This window comes from Haemorhous mexicanus, chromosome 9 (assembly GCF_027477595.1).
Source record: "Haemorhous mexicanus isolate bHaeMex1 chromosome 9, bHaeMex1.pri, whole genome shotgun sequence".
NCBI classification, from domain to species: Eukaryota; Metazoa; Chordata; class Aves; order Passeriformes; family Fringillidae; genus Haemorhous; species Haemorhous mexicanus.
In genome coordinates this window covers 29,342,435-29,358,908 of record NC_082349.1, presented here as the reverse complement: position 1 = coordinate 29,358,908, position 16,474 = coordinate 29,342,435, and the positions used below count along the sequence as shown (strand labels likewise).

The 16,474-nt window shown below is 44.5% G+C and overlaps 2 protein-coding genes across 2 annotated transcripts; one reads left to right on the top strand and one right to left on the bottom strand.

The window, feature by feature from the left end:
* Positions 1-259: 259 nt before the first annotated feature.
* LRRC52 (leucine rich repeat containing 52) lies at positions 260-3,137 on the bottom strand. Its single transcript, XM_059854728.1, has 2 exons — positions 2,519-3,137; positions 260-522 (listed from the first exon to the last, which is right to left on the bottom strand). Exons 1-2 carry the CDS (start codon positions 3,135-3,137, stop codon positions 260-262), a joined length of 882 nt encoding a protein of 293 aa, XP_059710711.1.
* A 1,831-nt stretch (positions 3,138-4,968) lies between these two features.
* Positions 4,969-16,274, top strand: NUF2 (NUF2 component of NDC80 kinetochore complex). The gene is made up of 13 exons (XM_059854724.1): positions 4,969-5,160; positions 6,012-6,086; positions 6,968-7,044; positions 7,195-7,256; positions 8,110-8,207; positions 8,685-8,758; positions 9,955-10,051; positions 10,972-11,034; positions 11,574-11,711; positions 12,588-12,728; positions 13,535-13,710; positions 15,122-15,257; positions 15,494-16,274. Exons 1-13 carry the CDS (start codon positions 5,038-5,040, stop codon positions 15,641-15,643), a joined length of 1,410 nt encoding a protein of 469 aa, XP_059710707.1. The 5' UTR covers positions 4,969-5,037; the 3' UTR covers positions 15,644-16,274.
* Positions 16,275-16,474: the final 200 nt, after the last annotated feature.

Here is a 16,474-nt window from a genome sequence, read left to right as displayed (position 1 = left end):
ACCTGCCCAAAATGAATATTTTGCCAATATCCTGAGTCCCAGTGGCACAAGACTGGGTAAAGAACAGCAAGTGAAACTGGAGCACAGATACTTCCTTCTCTTGCAGTTTTATTTCATTTACCAAAAAAAAAAAAAAATCCCAAAAAAACAAACCAAAAAAACAACAAAAACAACAAAAATCTAGGGTGGGTCAACATGGGAAATCAGGCAGGAAGGTCCTGCTTTTGGTACCCACAATGGGAGTTCAGAAGGGCTGATTCTAAGTGGCTGTGTCTTCCTCCTCCTCCTCCTCCTCCTCTTCCTCTCCCTTTGAGGCATGGGCCTCGTAGATAACAGCACAGACACCAGCCAGCCAGGCTGCCATGGTGCCAGCAAGGAATATGCAGAAGCCAACGAGGCCCAGAAAGACATAATCCTGCTTGTGCAGCTGGGTCAGGCAGCTGAAGTGGAGCTGTGCCTCTGCTGCTGGCATCCTCAGGGCACGCAGTTCTGCTGGGGTGTAGCAGGTGATGTTGTCAGCATCTGCAGAGAGATGAGCAGAAGCAGGACTCTCAAGCCTGTATCATAATTCAATGAATAGAAGTCCTGGTAGAAAAAATAGAAAAATTATGGGAGTGCTTGCTAAAAGCCTGAAAAATAGCTGCAGACTTCATGCCCTCCCCGCCTCTCCCCCATGGCTTGGGTAAAATCTGACAGTCAAACTCATGCCAAACCTGTGCTAAACCCTTGCCAAACCACAATTCCCAGGTTGCCAGAATGTTTTTTGCAGTGTTGGCTCCATAGGATAATATTGCCCACTGGATTATGCCACTGTGGCAAACTGCTGTCCCCGCCCTCCTCATCTCTGCTGATAGAGCACTTTCATCTTCACATAAGTGCACCTGTGTTTGCTGGTTTTTTTTTAAATCTCAAACACCTTCTGAAGTGATACAGCCTAGATTATGCTGGAATAATGAGGCTGCTGTGGGTTTGACAAGGAGGGTGGGTTTGCAGTCATGCACAGCCTTACCTGCTCTGTGAGGCAAGCAAAGGCAGCTCATCAATGATTCAGTTCCACTGAAATAACAACCATACCCTGTCATATTGCAATATCTGCAGCGATAAAACAGATGCTGCCTGCTCCTTTTCAAGTTAGTGAAGGATCAATGTGGTGCAGGGTGTGCCCCCAGCCATCCTCTGCAGGTTTTGTGCCACAGACACGGTCAGTGTGGTTGGCACAGGCTGGGCACTGCTGGATGGACAGGATGGAAGAGCCTGAGGGAAAGCGAGCATTGCTCCATGCATGGGATGGAATAGGAGTGGTGGAGGGGAATTTTTATTGTATTACACTGTATTGTATATGGACAAGTGAAGTTGTTCATGCTGATCTTGCTACTGGCCCTGATGTAAAACCGAAGAGCTTTTATCTCTCTGTCACCCAAATCCATCCAAACTTGGGCAGCTTTGTGTCAGCCCCCAGGCTGAGCTCAAAACTCTGATGCACAAACATTTCTGAAGGTCAGGAGCCTTGCTAAAGGCCAGGCTGGGGTCTGCTTGCAGCAGATTCCAGGTCTCTGTCCCAGTATCCCTTTGGCCTGGAACAACCCTCAGTTTAAGGCTGCATTTCCCCCTCCTCCTCTCCCCAACAGGCTGCAATGAGCTTTATTCTCCTGTTGCAGGGTTCAGTGGGTTATCTCCAATCTCACTGCTGAGAGCTGGACTTTATTCCACTGTCCCATAATTGCCTGTATGTGGAAAAAGAAAGCCTTTATTGTCTATAAGGAGCTTACTACATCTAATAAAGACACTGAGACGTCTTTACTTCAGTTCTGTCCTAACACTGGCTTCCAGCTGCCCTTCCCTATTTTCCCCTTGGGCTCTTTTGTAGCCCTTTCTTATTCAGTGGACAGACTTTCTCAACCAATTTCTCTCTTGCAGCTCTCTCTCACCATTGTGCCCTGCATTACTGAAACCACAGCTTTTCTTGTTCATGTGAGCTGTGCTCTGTCTCTTTCCAGTCTGGAAAAGCTAAGTCCACATGCTGCAGCTGCAAAGCAAAGCATCACCCTTGGGATCAGTGTTTTTATGGGAAAGGGAACTGGTGATTGCCCTACCTCAGCCTCCCCAAGGCCCAGTTATAGAATCTCTCAATATGAAGGGCAACAGCTGACTTTGGGGTGGAGACAAGGCAGGAAATTCAGAGCAATGATTTTCCCAGCACACATCTCCCTGGAGCTGTGTGGGGCTCCTCGTTCTTGGTGCTGCAGCCATGGGGTGCTGTGCCCCCAGGGACACCTGAGGCTGGATCCAGGTGTTTCAGGGAAGCAGCAGTGTCCCAGCTGCACACTATACCTCCCTGGCTGCCCTGGGGATGTGAGCAAGAGGGATTTTTCATGTGTGTAACCCAGCTGCCCCATCCCTGGTTTGTGGGACAGCAGAAAATGCCATGCAGTGGCACAGCCCCATGAACTGAACTTTTGGGAAGGAGAACAGAGGGCTCTCCCTGTTCCACACACATCTGTGCCCACACAGCCCTCACCTGGAAAATGCACATTGCTCTCCATAATCCAGGTGATGAAGTCCAAAAAGGAACAGTTGCAGTGCCACAGGTTGTCACTGAGCCCCAGAAGCCTCAGGTTGGGCAGGTCCCGGACAGTGCTGGTGTCCAGGAAGGTTAAGCCCGTCCGGCTCACATCCAGGTGCCTCAGCCAGGTGTTGTTGGCAAAAGCATCCTTCTCGATGGCCACAAGGTTGGGATTGTCCGAGATCTTCAGTACCACCAGGCTGAGGAGGTGGGAGAAGGTGCTGAAGGTGACCTGTGTGAGGTTGTTGAAGCTGAGGTCCAGATAGACAAGCCTGGCCACGCCAATGAAAGTGAAATCCAGGTCATCCCCCAGGAGGTTCTTTCTGCAGTCCAGATAGACCAAATCAGCCAGGAAGCTCAGTTCCACTGCTGGCAGGTACGAGACGTTGTTTGCTGCCAGAATCAGCTGCCTGGTGTCCAGAGGGATGTCCACAGGGAACTCCTGCAACTGCTGTCCGGTGCAGTTCACCTCCAGGTACTGACAGCTACACCTGCTTGGGCAGCTGATCCCCTGTGATGCCACCCCCAGAAGAAACACGAGGCTCAGGGACCATGGGCTACCTGAAGGAGACATGGTTTGAGACCTTCCAGGCTGCTTAGCCCTTCATGGACTGCAGGCAGCCCTATGGCAGCTGCACTGCCCTCCCAGCCATGCTGAGGAGGTCCAGCTGCAAGGCTGTCGGGAAGCACTTTGTGGCTCACCTGAGCCCTTGGCAGAGTGCCCAGCTGGAAACTGAGCCTGGCTTTTACATGGGCAAGTGTGGAACGGTGGCTGGAGCGTCTCTGTCTCACACTCGGTGACAGGTGACACCCCGTGATGTCAGTGGCTTGCAGAAGCTGCCTCTTTTCAGGGACACTGCTGTGACCTTGCTGACCTGCTTCCAGCTGGGTGGAGGTGCGGGAAGCTCTGCGTGGTGTGGGAGCATCGGAACTTTGTGAGGAGAGTGTGAACAGCCCAAATTTCATCAGAAATGGCGTTATGAAAAATGCGTATTTTATGACTGGCTTTTCACAAATATTAAAATGAATATGCCTTATGTTAGAAAGTTGCTGTATTAATACAGTATACTGTATTTATTTTTTTAAGTAGTGTGTTAAATATAGTTTTAGGTTATAACATAAGGTTAAAATAGAAACTATGCATGTAGGATACTTTTTTTTCCTAAAGAAAGGACTCACACTGAGATAGCAGCCACAGGACACCTAAATCTTTCAGAGAAAGGGAATTTATTGCCCTATTATCAGAAGAAATGAACTTCTTCCTGCCTTGCTTAGTCATGAAGACGCCGTCAGGATTCAGAGGGAGAAGTTGACGATGACCAGACAGACTCCTGTGTCTGAATGGAATTGATGCATCATGGATGAGTTGTATGAATATGCAACAGGTTATTGTTTTTAAGGGTTAATCCTCTGTTAACGTGGGTCCTTTTTTGGGCTTATGCTGCCCAGAAAGAGATACCTGGACTGTCCGTAACTCTTTGTTTCTATTGCCTCAAATTGTCCTAATCCAAATTGTCCAAATTATTATTACTCTAATTATATTACTATTTTCATAACCCTTTTATTACTATTAAACTTTTAAAATTTCAAAACCAAGTGATTGGCGTTTTTCACAGTGTCACACTGCAAGGGGTGGTACTGGTTAGGCAAGAGTCCTGTGCAATGCCGGGCTGGCATTGTCTCCTTCCAGGAGCCAGGAGGTTTTGTCCCATGTGGAGTAGCGTGTCCAGATCTGGGGATCTCGGCACAAGATGTGGAGATGTTGGAGCAGGTCCAGAGAGGCCATGAAGATGCTCAGAGGGCTGGAGCAACTCTGGTGTGGGGACAGGCTGAGTTGGAGTTGTGCAGCCTGGAGAGGATTATGGTGAGACCTCACCTCAAGGGTTTTTGGAAAGGAGGAATAGCGACTCGTTACACGGGCAGGTAATGAAAGAACAAGGGGGAATGGCTGTAAACTGAAAGAGGGCAGGTTTGGAGTGGATGTTAGGGAGAAATTCCCATCACCTGGGAAGGTGATGAGGCACAGGGTGCCCAGTGAGGCTGTGACTACCTGGAATTGTTCAAGGCAAGGTCGGACAGGGCATGGAGCAAACTGGGATAGTGGAAGGTATCCCTGCTCATGTTAGGCGGAAAACTAGGTGAACTTTAATGCTCCTTCCAGGGATTTTATGACTCTTCCAGAGGCAGTGACAGGCCCGCGTGACAGAACCGGACGGACGCGGCCACCTCACCCCACCCTTCCCCTCACGGCCCAACGGCCGCGGCAGGCGGGATCTGCTAAACCACGCCCACTCACGACAGCGCGGCCGCTGATAGGGTAGGACAGGGCGGGAACGCGCTGAGCCCTGCCCCCCGATGACGACGCGATCTCTTATAGGTCAGCGAGAGGGCGGGGGCGGGGCGCGGAGGATTCAATCCGCGGGCGCGCACCAGTCCTGCCGTTGGGTCTCTGCCGCGTCCCCGCCACCGCCGCCATGGAGACCATGACCTTCCCCCGCTACAGCCCCGACGACATCATCAGCTACCTCCGCTCGCACATCCTGGAGGGCGCTGAGGCCCGCAACCTGGTCAAGGGCGACGTGTTCGGCAACCCCAGGGTGCGTGAGGGGGGCGCGGAGCGGCTCCGTGCCCCGCCGGCTCCCGTGTGGGGCGGACGCGCTGGCCCGGCCCGAGTGACCGCGGGGCTGGGTGGAACGGGCTTGGGGTGGGCTCGGGGTAGTCTCGGGGCTCTCCTCGGGCTTCGCCGTGGTGTCACCAGCAGCACACGGCCTGTCTTCCCCAGTCTTGTGGCAACTCGGTAAAAGTAGCCACGGTGTCTAGTTCCAACATCTAGCTTTTAAACATTTGGTGCTTTTAAACCCCTCCCTGCTTCATCCCCTTTCGTCACTCTGAGCATTTAGCGTTAGAAATGTGGCTTTAAAGCAGAGTTGATGCCTCTGAGTGATTCCTGGTGCTGTTGTTGCTTGGTTTTGAGCCTGCGGTGAGGGGGGTCTGGCCCTGCTTGTTTAGGAGTTTTTTAAGAAGCAAAATTGATCATGGATTAGTGCTATAAATGAAAAATTGTTTGGCTTGTGAATTTTTTTCATCTTCGTGATAATAATCTAATGAAGGGCACTCGTTGCTGCAGGATTATAATTTCTGTGACCTTTTTTAAGTTTTTGGCATTGCTTGGTTTGGATACTGCTCAGCAAGCAGCACTGTAATGAAAACCAATGCCTGGCATACACAGTCAGGGCTGTAATTGCCCAAGCTGACTGCTGCCCCTTGAAACTGAGTTATCAACAAATAATGCTTGAACTGAAAAATGTTGAAAGTGAAACTTTGTTGTCTTGGTTGGTCAGTGAATTCAGCCTTCATGTGTTAAAAGCTGAATGCTTTCATGGCCTGGCCTGGGAGCCCCGAGTAATCAAACGTATGGAATCCTGATTCATGTCCTCTCTTCCTGCAGCTTGAAGTTTTACACCTGATTTACCTGAGAATCCTGCAGAAAGTGTGTGGGATCCGACTGGAGCACGCCTACATGGTAGGGCTGCCTGTGGCAGGGGTGATGGGATGTGAAAGGAAAAAAAATATTGGACCTACCTGTTCTTTGGGATTTTAAGGGTGCCAGAAATGCCTGTAAGGTCCAGGAGGGAGTGGGCAAGCTTTTGGAGGGACACCATGCCTTGAAAATCCATAATGGGCTCCTGCTAGAGGAGGTTGGACTGAATGGAAGGAATGTAAATGTTGTTTTTTATATTTGATCAACTCCACTCCTCCATTAACTGAGAGGAAAGTGAGGAGAGGCTGATACCTAAATTGACTAACAGTTAATTTACTTACTCTCTCTGGTAGGCAAGAACTGATCCTTGAAACTGAGAGTAAATGGTTTTGTCTCATGGCTTTTCTGGATAAACTGAAAGGGAAGAGTATTATGTGCACAAGGTAACTCTGTTCTTGCCAGGCAGTGCCAGCAGCTGCCATGCTGTGCTGTGAGGTTTAAAATGTCAGAGAAAGGGGACAGTGTACCATTACATTCTCCTCCTGACTTCTCCATGAAGCAGCTGAGTGTGTCAGTTTTGGGGTGTTTAAAGAAGGAGCTTCTTGCTGGTAGCTGTATAATGTTGTGCTGCACGAGTCATGAGCAAAATGAAGCAGAGTTTAGATTCAGTTCCAGAGTTTGTAATGTTGCTGCTTTAGTTATTATTGTATTTTTTATGTCTTTTCCAGCCGAAGTTGACCCTTAAAATAGTGTGCTCTTTACTTTGTTGACATTTTCAGCCTTTAATATCCTTTCCCAGTGGATGGGAAGATCATCTTCAGTGTTCTTAATCTATTGGAATTATTTTATGCTGTGGAAAATACTGCATGATTTTTGTTTTAAGTATTCTCTACTTATGCCCTGACTCTCTTTTTCCTCTTTAGATGCCCCTCAACGTTGATATAATGTACCCACAGATCCATGAAGGCTTTCTACCTGTCTGTAACTTGTATATTCACATGTAAGTAGAAGATGCTTGCTGGGCAGATGCTCTGGGATGAGAGGACAAGATCTAATTTGTAGCAAATGGGGACAGGACAAGAACAGGGCCATGGTCACAGAACCTGAGTCACAGTCACTCAGCTGAGGTCGTGTTTTGTTCTCCTTGCAGGGAGCGCTTGCTGCCCATGTGCCGGATCAGTGACTTCCAAATCGCCGATGTTTTAAACCCAAGTAAGCAAGTGCCTTGTAATCCTTGTGTTTCCTGGCTGCTGCTTGCTATTCCAGGTGCTTTGTCTCCTTGGGCATAGCCAGATAGGTATCTAGTGGGGAGAAATGTCCTTCTGGCTGCTCTTCTTAAACAAGCTGGTTCTAGTGGACAGCTCTTGTTCCTTATGTGGGCTGGTGCAGTCAGTAAGTGAGGGCAGCTTTGAATGCTGTGAATCTGTTGAGCTGCTGGTCTGGAGGTGGGCTGTGACATACTTATAACAGTGTAATAATAGATGGGGATGAAAATTACCCTGACAGCTCTGGAATGCTTTAGGATTTCTTATGCCTGTGCTCCACTCCTTTCAATACCCAATTGTGATTCTGCCACAACACAGATTTGGAAAATGCTGCTCTGAAGAAATCTTTCACTTCTGGATCTGTCTTGTCTAAGACATTCAAAGCTTTTGTAATCATCTTTCAGAAAGTTTGCTTGGAATAAAGACAGAAAGTCCCTGCAGTTCAAATTGCTGCCTTCAGTTTGGCTGATAGCTACAGAGAAGTTCTCTTCAGAGCTGTAGTTCAAGATTGACACTCTTTCTCCCTGGCTTCTGTTTGAATGGGAGGCTGTGTGTTAACAGCCTTTTCTCCCAGGTGCCACTATTCATTTGTTAAATTACACAGAATTACTAAGTGTTGGTAACCAGCTTGGTGCTGGTTTTTGTGTAGTCTGAAATCTTTGCAAGCTGAGTGGGGGAAGAACTAATTTGGACTGTTTTGTAATTTCTGTCTCCTTGAATTGTGCCTGGCCCAACTTTTTGGAAGCAATTGCAATGCTTTTGGAAACCAGCTCAGTGAGCTCTTGCAATTCCTCTTTCAGAGACCAAGAGGACAGTTCGCTTCTTCAGTGGCATCCTCAACTTTGTGAACTTCAGGGAATTCCGGCGTGAGGTCTACTTGGAGCTACAACAGAGCTATGTAAGATGAGGTGCTGATTTATTCCAGATACCTGTAAAGGTATAACTGATATTAACCTAGAACTAAGAGCATGAGGTTTGCAGTTTAACTTCAGGTTTATGTAGCATATTGGGATGTTAAATGTAGCCAAGTGATTCAGGAAGGTACTGATTATTACTTAGGATATTACTGAAAGAGTTGGGGTTTTTTTACCCCCAATATATTGGGGGAAAAATATTGTATAGATATATATTTAAATATTATATATACACATATATATATATTTCTATCTTTCCCCTTACAATTGGATACTTCAGCCTGGTAAGTGAAGGATTGACACCTTGTACCATTTTGAGAAAAGTTGGGTTGTAGGTGGCTTCTGTTCTGAATGTCTTAGTTCAGAGATGGTGCATTTCAGGTGAAATAACAATGAGCAAGGCTCTAATAAAAGCCCAGAGAGAAACCACACTTCTCTAAAATTAAATATTTAACTTGCAGAAATTAGCTATGGAGAAAAACCAACACCTGGAGGCTGTGAATCGGGAGGCAGCACTGAAGCTGGAGAAACTGAAGTGAGTGTGAGGAGTAAGCACTGTGAGATGCACTGCTTGCCTTTCCTGCTCAGGCTGGATCAGTGGGCCAGTTGTGTGAGGCTCAACAAGTCTGAGTGCAGAGCCCCATTCTTGGGTCATAATAACTTGGTTCAATGCTACAGTTTTGGGGAAGAGGGGCTGGAATGTGGCCCAGCAGGAGGGGACCTGGGGGTGCTGGCTGACAGCAGCTGAACAAGATCCAGCAGTGTGGCCAGGGAGGCCAATGGCACCTGGCCTGTATCAGCAAGTGTGGCCAGCAGGAGCAGGGCAGTGACCATCCCCCTGTGACACTCCCTGAGTGCTACATCCAGTTCTGGATCCCTCACTGCAAGAGGGACATTGAGTGTGTCCACAAAAGGGCAATGAAGCTGGGAAGGGTCTGGAGCACAAGTCTGAGAGGGAACTGAGGGGGTTTATTCCCTGTTGGCAGAGGAAAAAAAAACACAAAAATTTTTAGTGTATGGTTGCACTGAGGGAATCCTGTATTTGTATGTGGAGAGCTAAGTTGAAACTTTTTGCTCTTACTTAGCTTTTAGTGATGTGTCTTTATCCCTTCAACAGCTGGAGGAAGCTCATCTTTAACTTAATAGATGAGTAAAGTTGTCTTCCTTAGTTATTTGACATGTTTGCCACAATCTCTGTTTTTCAGGCCATTTAGCCCTGCTGCCTGTGTCTTTGCACCATTAAGTTTTGTTTTTGCTTGTGGATAATAGGGTGAAGAAATGGCTGGTTTCCAAGAGAGCTTTCAATACAAAGTGTTTTTTTTTTTTCTGACAGCTGCTCTTGGTGTGTGCTACACAGGGGGTTCCCTAGCTGGGATAGGTCTACACTAATATAAGCTATTTGTATGACAGATAATATGCAAATTTCATAAATGAAAGTCACCACCAAAATTGGTAGGAGTGTTGTACTTTCATGCTTTGCTTAATGTGATCTCTAAACTTAGTCCTCTGTGTTTGTGCCACTTCCTGCCAAAAGAGCTCTTTAGATTATGCTTCAACAGCAAAATCTTACAAGCAAAGGAAAATAAGATATATTCATTTGAGACTGTCTTGCTCTGATTACTGAAGTTACTGGCTGTAAACTCTGTGGAGGCAGTGATTGTTTTATCTACTGTACTCTGACTGGTCTATAATGATGCTGGACCTGCCCAATATCTTTATTTTTTCCCTCAGCACAGTCCCAGTTGAGCATGAGGCAGAGATCAAGCAGCTCACAGAGAACATTCGGGAGCTGGAGCAGCTGCTGAGGCAGGACTATCGTCGGAAACAAGTAGGATCTTGTTCTGTATTCCTCTGAAAACCTGCTGTGGGTCCCTCACTTCTCTTGATTTTATTCCCTTCCCTCTAACTCAGTGGATAAAAGGGACTTTTCTGGTTTAAAACAATGGCCATTTTAGCAAGATGCTGTTGGAGCTCTCTTTGTTTCACTGTAAGGAATGTGAAATGTGCTTTAAATCAGACTTGGGGAATACAAAGGTGTAGTTGAGTCTTTTTTTTGAAATGCATTTCTGCAATGACTTGGGAGATGCACATCACACTTCCAAACAGTAAAACAGGTGTGTTCTTTGTTTTCCATTTGAATTCAAAGAATTGGAACTGGAGGTGAGCCATGGCAAGAAATGAGGCCTAAGAAGGGTCATCCAAGCCTGGCAAAAAGAATAGTGTTAACTGCAGGGGTAACTTTTCAGCAGTGGAAACTTGCCTCTCAGGTCTCATAGATAACTTTTTTAGTTCCTTTGGGAGAAAGAAAATAATAATCTATGGTCAGGATTTTTTTGTTTTGTCAAGTCCTGTCTCTATTATTAGCATTACTAACCTTGTGTTTGACTGTTATTTGGGACTTTATGTTAAAGTATATTTTTCCCTGAAGAACAGAGCCCCTGGCAAAGAAAGTTGTGGGGATATAATAACTGCCAGGGTCAATGAGAATAGGGAGAGCCAATTCCAAATTCTTATCCCTATTCCTAGTTAGCCACTGCTGGCTGCCTCCCTCGGGCTTCCAGTGGTTTTGGTGACAATTTTCTCCTTTCCTGTCTTTGAAATCTTATAGACTGCAGTTTTTTCTGCTGGTTATGGCATTCCAAAGGACCCATAAATGGGAATTCTCCTGTGGACAGATCTATGATAGAAGGATAAGGCAGGTAGCAGCTGTAGAGATGCTTGTTGAAAGCTTGATGATTTTTTTTTCAGACAGCTTTGCAAGAGGTGACTTCTCAAAAGAAGGCAGATATTGCTGAGAGAACCCAAAAACTGGTGAGTATATCTCTGTGTGGGTGCTGGCTGCAGATCAACTGAGAGATCATCTCTCTTTCTAGGATCAGATTATTCTTGGAATTAAGTCACTAGAAATCTGGACCTCTGAGGTGCTGTGGGTTTACCTTGCATGCATAGAGTGGGGCTAATGAGGCAGAACAGGAGGTTTTGAAATTGTTGCTCTTCTCCCAGAGTGACAGAGCTGGCTCTGGAGTGCTGCAGTCACTGCCTCAGTAGCCCTAGGTCCTTTCCAACCCAAACCATTCTAGGATTAGCTGGCAGGCTCTTGGTGGAAAATACCAGTTAACTGCTGTTCTTCTGCACCCCTGTAAGCAAATGTGGGAAGCAAAATAGGCTGTTGATTGCTTTGATTTGGAATGTTAATGCTGGTTAGAGGAATTTATTTTTAAAACTTCCTAATAAGGAATGACTGCACACCAAAGAACCTGTCTAGCCATAAAACCATGGCAAACCTCGCTACACGATTCCTCTTTGTTCACCTAATTACTAACAGTGAAAGTGTTTGTGTCATTAACTAGAATGAGTGTAAAGTGTCTCTGGCTACTTTGAAAGAAGAACAAGAGCAGCTGAAATCCAAAATTGTGGAGAGTCCAGAAGAACGGAAAAGTTACAACGAGATGATGAAAGAGACTATTAAGAAATTGAAGAGATCTAAGGTGAGGTTTTCCTCTGTCCACACAAGGAGGTATTCTGTTAGAAAAAGCATGGTTTACTGGACTGTCATCATCTTGAACTGCTTCTTGAGTGATGGTAAAACACCAGCAGGACAGTGGTTGGTCTGAAATGAAATCAGAGCCTCAGAAAATTGAAGGTTTGTGGTAGAGGTGGTGATGTATTTTTGATGGGCTGTTTTTTCCTTTTGAAAAGCAAGATTGCAGTCACTTGTAAAATCAGGTGTTGAACTTCTGAATCTATACCTGTTTGGCTGTTTGCTCTCCAGAGGAGACAATATTTTGTCAGCTCCCAAATATCTTTGTATTTAGAACATATGTTTCATAGTGCTTCTGTTGTCATTCACTGTTTCTGGAATCAATGGCTGTCTTCACTAATGTGCTGAACACTGAGTTCCCTCCTAGATTTATTTATTCTTTTTAAAATTATAATATCCACTCATTTTTGTGGTTTTTGAGATTGCTCACACTTCAGTGGTTTGCACTTTGCCTCCGAAGGTTATTTTTGTTCCAAAGGTATAAACTCAATTGCTGTAATTTCAGGCATGAAGCTTTACATAACTCTTGTTTTACCAGTGCAGAATTTCTTCACTGCACAGCTTTTTATTCTGAAAGCTCTTGGGAAAAGCTGATTAATGATTAATTCAGTGTAAAACACTTGTATGTCACCTTTATTTCTGTCCTTCCAAATAAATGCCTTTCTTTTTTTTTTTTTTTAATGAAGAGCTCATTTCACTATCTCTTAAATATTACTTCTAGTGTCTTTAAACGATGAGGGGAGGGTTCAAAGTTCAATATGCTTTAATTCTATATAAAAGAACTCAAAAGCTGTTTATTGATAGTCTTTTTCTCTCTTTAAAGCAAGAAGTTACTGAGAAATATGAAGGTTATAGAGATGTAGTTGAGGTTCTGCCATCATGCCAAGTGGAATTGCAGTTATACCAAAAGAAGATGGAAATACAGGGAGAAAATGTGGAGAGACTGGCCAGTGTATCATCAGAGGTCTGTATTATCCAAATTATATCCTGTTAGGGAGAATTTGATGTCCAAGCAATGTTCCCCTCTTTCCTTTTCACTGTAAAGAATGACATTTTGAAGTTTCCACATTCTTTCTTAAAAATGTCAGTAAAACATTGCTGCTGCTTTGCTGGGTGGCACTAGCTAATGTACTATGCACTAGCTATTGACCACTTTGAATAGTCAAAGCCTTTGTTGCCATAGAAACCTGACCTAAAATAGTTGGAGCTGTCTTGGGGTTGTTGGTAGGAAATGATGGGAAAAGAAAAGTGAAATCGAGTTTCTTCTGCCTTGAGAGTGGGAACTAAGAATAAAAAATTGTTACTTCAGGAAGAGTCATGTCTTAAGTGCTTTTAAATTTATTAATATTGCTAAGCCAGACATTCTCTGATGAAATGTTTGTCACAATACAGTCCCTTGCTATTTGCCACTAGGTTTTGGGAGAATGCAGTTGTTAGGAGCAATTGAAAAATGGTATGGAGTCTTTTTGGGTATTTGTATAGCATGTGTTCAAATGAGCCTTGGCAAAAAGCTATAGCAGAAGTCACAGTCACTTCTGAAAGCCATCCTAAGGGAGGGGGCCTTATCCATTTATGTGAATTTATAATCAGATTATAAAATTCATATAAATGGATAAGGGACGAGCTGGCAATCAGATCTTCAAAAAGCAGCCAGCTGCTTGCAATCTTAGCACATCTACAGGGTATGCTGTCTTGATAATTTCCTGCCCCCATTTAATTTATTTCTATTTCATTTATTTCTGCACTCTATTTCATACTTCTGTACTCTAGGCCAGAAATCTGGAGGACCAACTTGAGAGCTCTCAGGTAGAGCTGAAAAAGGCCAAGACAGATGAAATGTCCCTGAAGAGAGTGGTGACTGCAAAACATGAGAAGCTTGCTACAGCTGAGATCCAGCTTAAAAAGATGCATGAAGATATTGAGCAGCACAAGTGCACTGTGCTCGAGTATGGCAGAGTTGATGTTTCTGCCTGATGCTGCTTTATGTCTTTGTTATGTGCTGCCAAAGTCCATGTCTGCTACAAACACACAGCTTAGCAGTGAGGGGAAAATGAGCAGTGTGGGACAGCTCTGTATGAAGACCAGTAATGCTGCAGGCAGGGATTTGGGGTCTCAAATCAATAACTGCAATGTGACTTGACAGCAATTCTTTTATTGGAGCACTAATTTAATTTATAATGCTTATTCTTGATTCTTTTATCTTCTTAAAGAGAATGTCACATTGGGATAATTTTCCAACTTATCAGACTTCAACAAAGCCCCATTTGCCTTTCATGAATTTTTCATAATTTCCCTTGCCACTTTTGCTCATTATCAAAGATGTTCAAGACCCATGGGGAAATGGGGCTCGCATCTCAGAGGAGCATTATCCTGACATGATGCTTCTAAAACAAAAGGAAAAGTGTCATTTGATCAAAGCCTCTCAGCCCCTCTTCCTTCCTCCCATATGCTGAAGGCACACCAAACTGCAGCCCTGGAAGGTCCTGGCTTCACTGTGAGCTTAGAGCTGAGCTGTTAGAGAGAAAATTGATTTTTAAACAATTTTCATCTACACAGATGGAGAGGAAAGGGAATATGGAACATTGGCTGTGGTGAAAGGGAGCTTCTTGCACATGGCTGGGAAAGTCAAGTAAGGTTTAGTCAGGCTTGAGGTTTGTGTGGTGTGCAGAATGGCACTTAGTGTATTGCACCAGCTAAAGGAGATTCTTTGGGAGGAAAATAGGTTGGACACTGGGAGGGATTTCTGGACAGAAAGGTGATTAGACCTTGGAATGGGCTGCCCAGGGTGGTGTGGAGTCACTGCCTCTGGAGGTGTTCAAGGAAAGACCAAGTGCCATGGTCAAAGTGACAAGGGGGTGTTCATAGGCTGGACTTGATCTCAGAGGTCTTTTCCAAATTAAATGATTCTGTGAGGAGTAGCTTTTAATTTAGCAATGAAAACAACATAGTCTTACACTCCTTTTCATCAAAAGTTGCTGCCTATTTCTGTTTTTAATGTATCAGGTATTTCCCTTGAGTGATAAAATTAAATGCTTTGATAAGCAAGAGGGGAAGGGAGGTAACCTTGGTTGAAAAAAAGAGTTTTTGCAGGTGAATAAAAGAATATGTCCTGACTGTTCCCTTGAGGTGGGGAGGTGCATTTGGGCTCTTGCTAAGTATGAGTTTCACTTCTTGTACCTAAGGTGTTCTAGTTTAAAAATCACATTAATTTCTGAGAAAGTGAATTCTATATATCGTTGCTTCTGGAAACTGCTGGTTTTATGTTCATAAAATGCAAGGTTTGCTTGTGGTGGGCTTCAGTTTTATCTGGAATGAGTCAAAAGGCTCAGTACTAACTTTTCTTTCTGTCACCTTTAGACATTTTAACAAAGTCCAGGAGAAGAGGGGTGCTGTGTATGACAAAGTTGTGGCCATTCGCAAGGAAATCAAACAGAAGAAGGGCAAAATTGAGCAGCTGAAGGATGATGCTGAAGAAAAAGCAACAAAAGCCAAGGTGAGGAGGGTTTTTCACCCCCCTGAATCTTCCTACATTCCTGTTGTAGTTTGGACAGTGCAGTGATCCTCTAAGCAGCCTTCCCTCTGTGTTGTGAATGCTGCTTCTTAAGCCATGGGTGAGACACCCTTGAAATCATTTGAGTCCACCAGACCACTCACTTGACATCTTGCTTGATAAAGATTTAACTTTGCTGATGGATTTTTTTTTTTCCCTTCTTTATTTTCTCTTTCCAGGAAATACACCTAATTTTGAAAGCTGTATTGGACAAGTGTCATGAATCTCTCCTTAAGGCAGTAAAGACTTCTGCAGCCTCAAGAGCAGAAAAAATTGATGAAATAAGAGAAGGGCTGTTCAGCATTCAATCTTCTGTAAATGCTTCTTAAGCCTGCCTGAACTTGTGTTCTACTTTCATTGTGTTTGTGCTCATACCTGAACTCAAGAGCTCCTGCTTTGCATGGGAGGGATAATAATTCCAGGCAAATCCAGCTTTCTCCAAAACCATGTCAGAACACGTTTAGCTTTCCAGGCTGATCCTGATGTCATGAGCTTGCTGATGTGGATAGGAAAACACTCAGTTTCTGGTGTTTCAGTCTGCACCTGGTTTTAGTGGTAATATTACAAGTCTTGCTGTCACCAAACTGCTCAGCATTTTAGACAGATCCTTGCATTTGAAGAAACTGTTCTGCAGACTTTGATCTGGGAGCACCTGGTGCCTTGGTCTGGCTTGAATGTTCAAGATAAGTCAGTAACAGGTGATGCTCCACCACTGTTATGCAATTAAGATGAAATCCTGACAGAGCAGTGGCATCCATCTAAATGCCAAGTTACTCTCATAATAAATATTTGGAAGTGTAAACATTCAGAAGTATCATTTTAATATAATTTCAGTTAACAGTACACTCCCTCTCAATGCTTGAACTCATTGTGTCTGCTTTGTGGGGTATTGAACCCTCATCTGTGTTCATCAGTCTGTGTTAGGATGTCTTAAATATAGATTAATGTTTTGTACCTTAACTTGGGAGTGGTTTTCATTATTTGGAAAAATTAAAATGCTAGTTTTTACACTAGTAAAAATATTTTTATATAAAGGTATTTAAACATTTTTCTCTTGGGTCTTTCCACACCCCTAACTAACTTGGCATAAGGTTTCAGTTAAAAAATGTTGCTTTGTACATTTGTAGGAATGTGTGCTGTGAGCAGTCTTTTATGAGGAA

What these genes read in the sequence shown, in the direction of transcription:
- LRRC52 (XM_059854728.1), bottom strand. Translation starts at nt 3,137, where the DNA reads ATGTCTCCTTCAGGTAGCCCATGGTCCCTGAGCCTCGTGTTTCTTCTG. An exon ending in GAGCAATGTGCATTTTCCAG is followed by an intron (nt 523 to 2,518) that starts GTGAGGGCTGTG and finishes ATCTCTCTGCAG; the next exon opens with ATGCTGACAACATCACCTGC.
- NUF2 (XM_059854724.1), top strand. Translation starts at nt 5,038, where the DNA reads ATGGAGACCATGACCTTCCCCCGCTACAGCCCCGACGACATCATCAGC. An exon ending in CTGAAGCTGGAGAAACTGAA is followed by an intron (nt 8,759 to 9,954) that starts GTGAGTGTGAGG and finishes TTTTTCCCTCAG; the next exon opens with CACAGTCCCAGTTGAGCATG. An exon ending in TGGCCAGTGTATCATCAGAG is followed by an intron (nt 12,729 to 13,534) that starts GTCTGTATTATC and finishes TCTGTACTCTAG; the next exon opens with GCCAGAAATCTGGAGGACCA.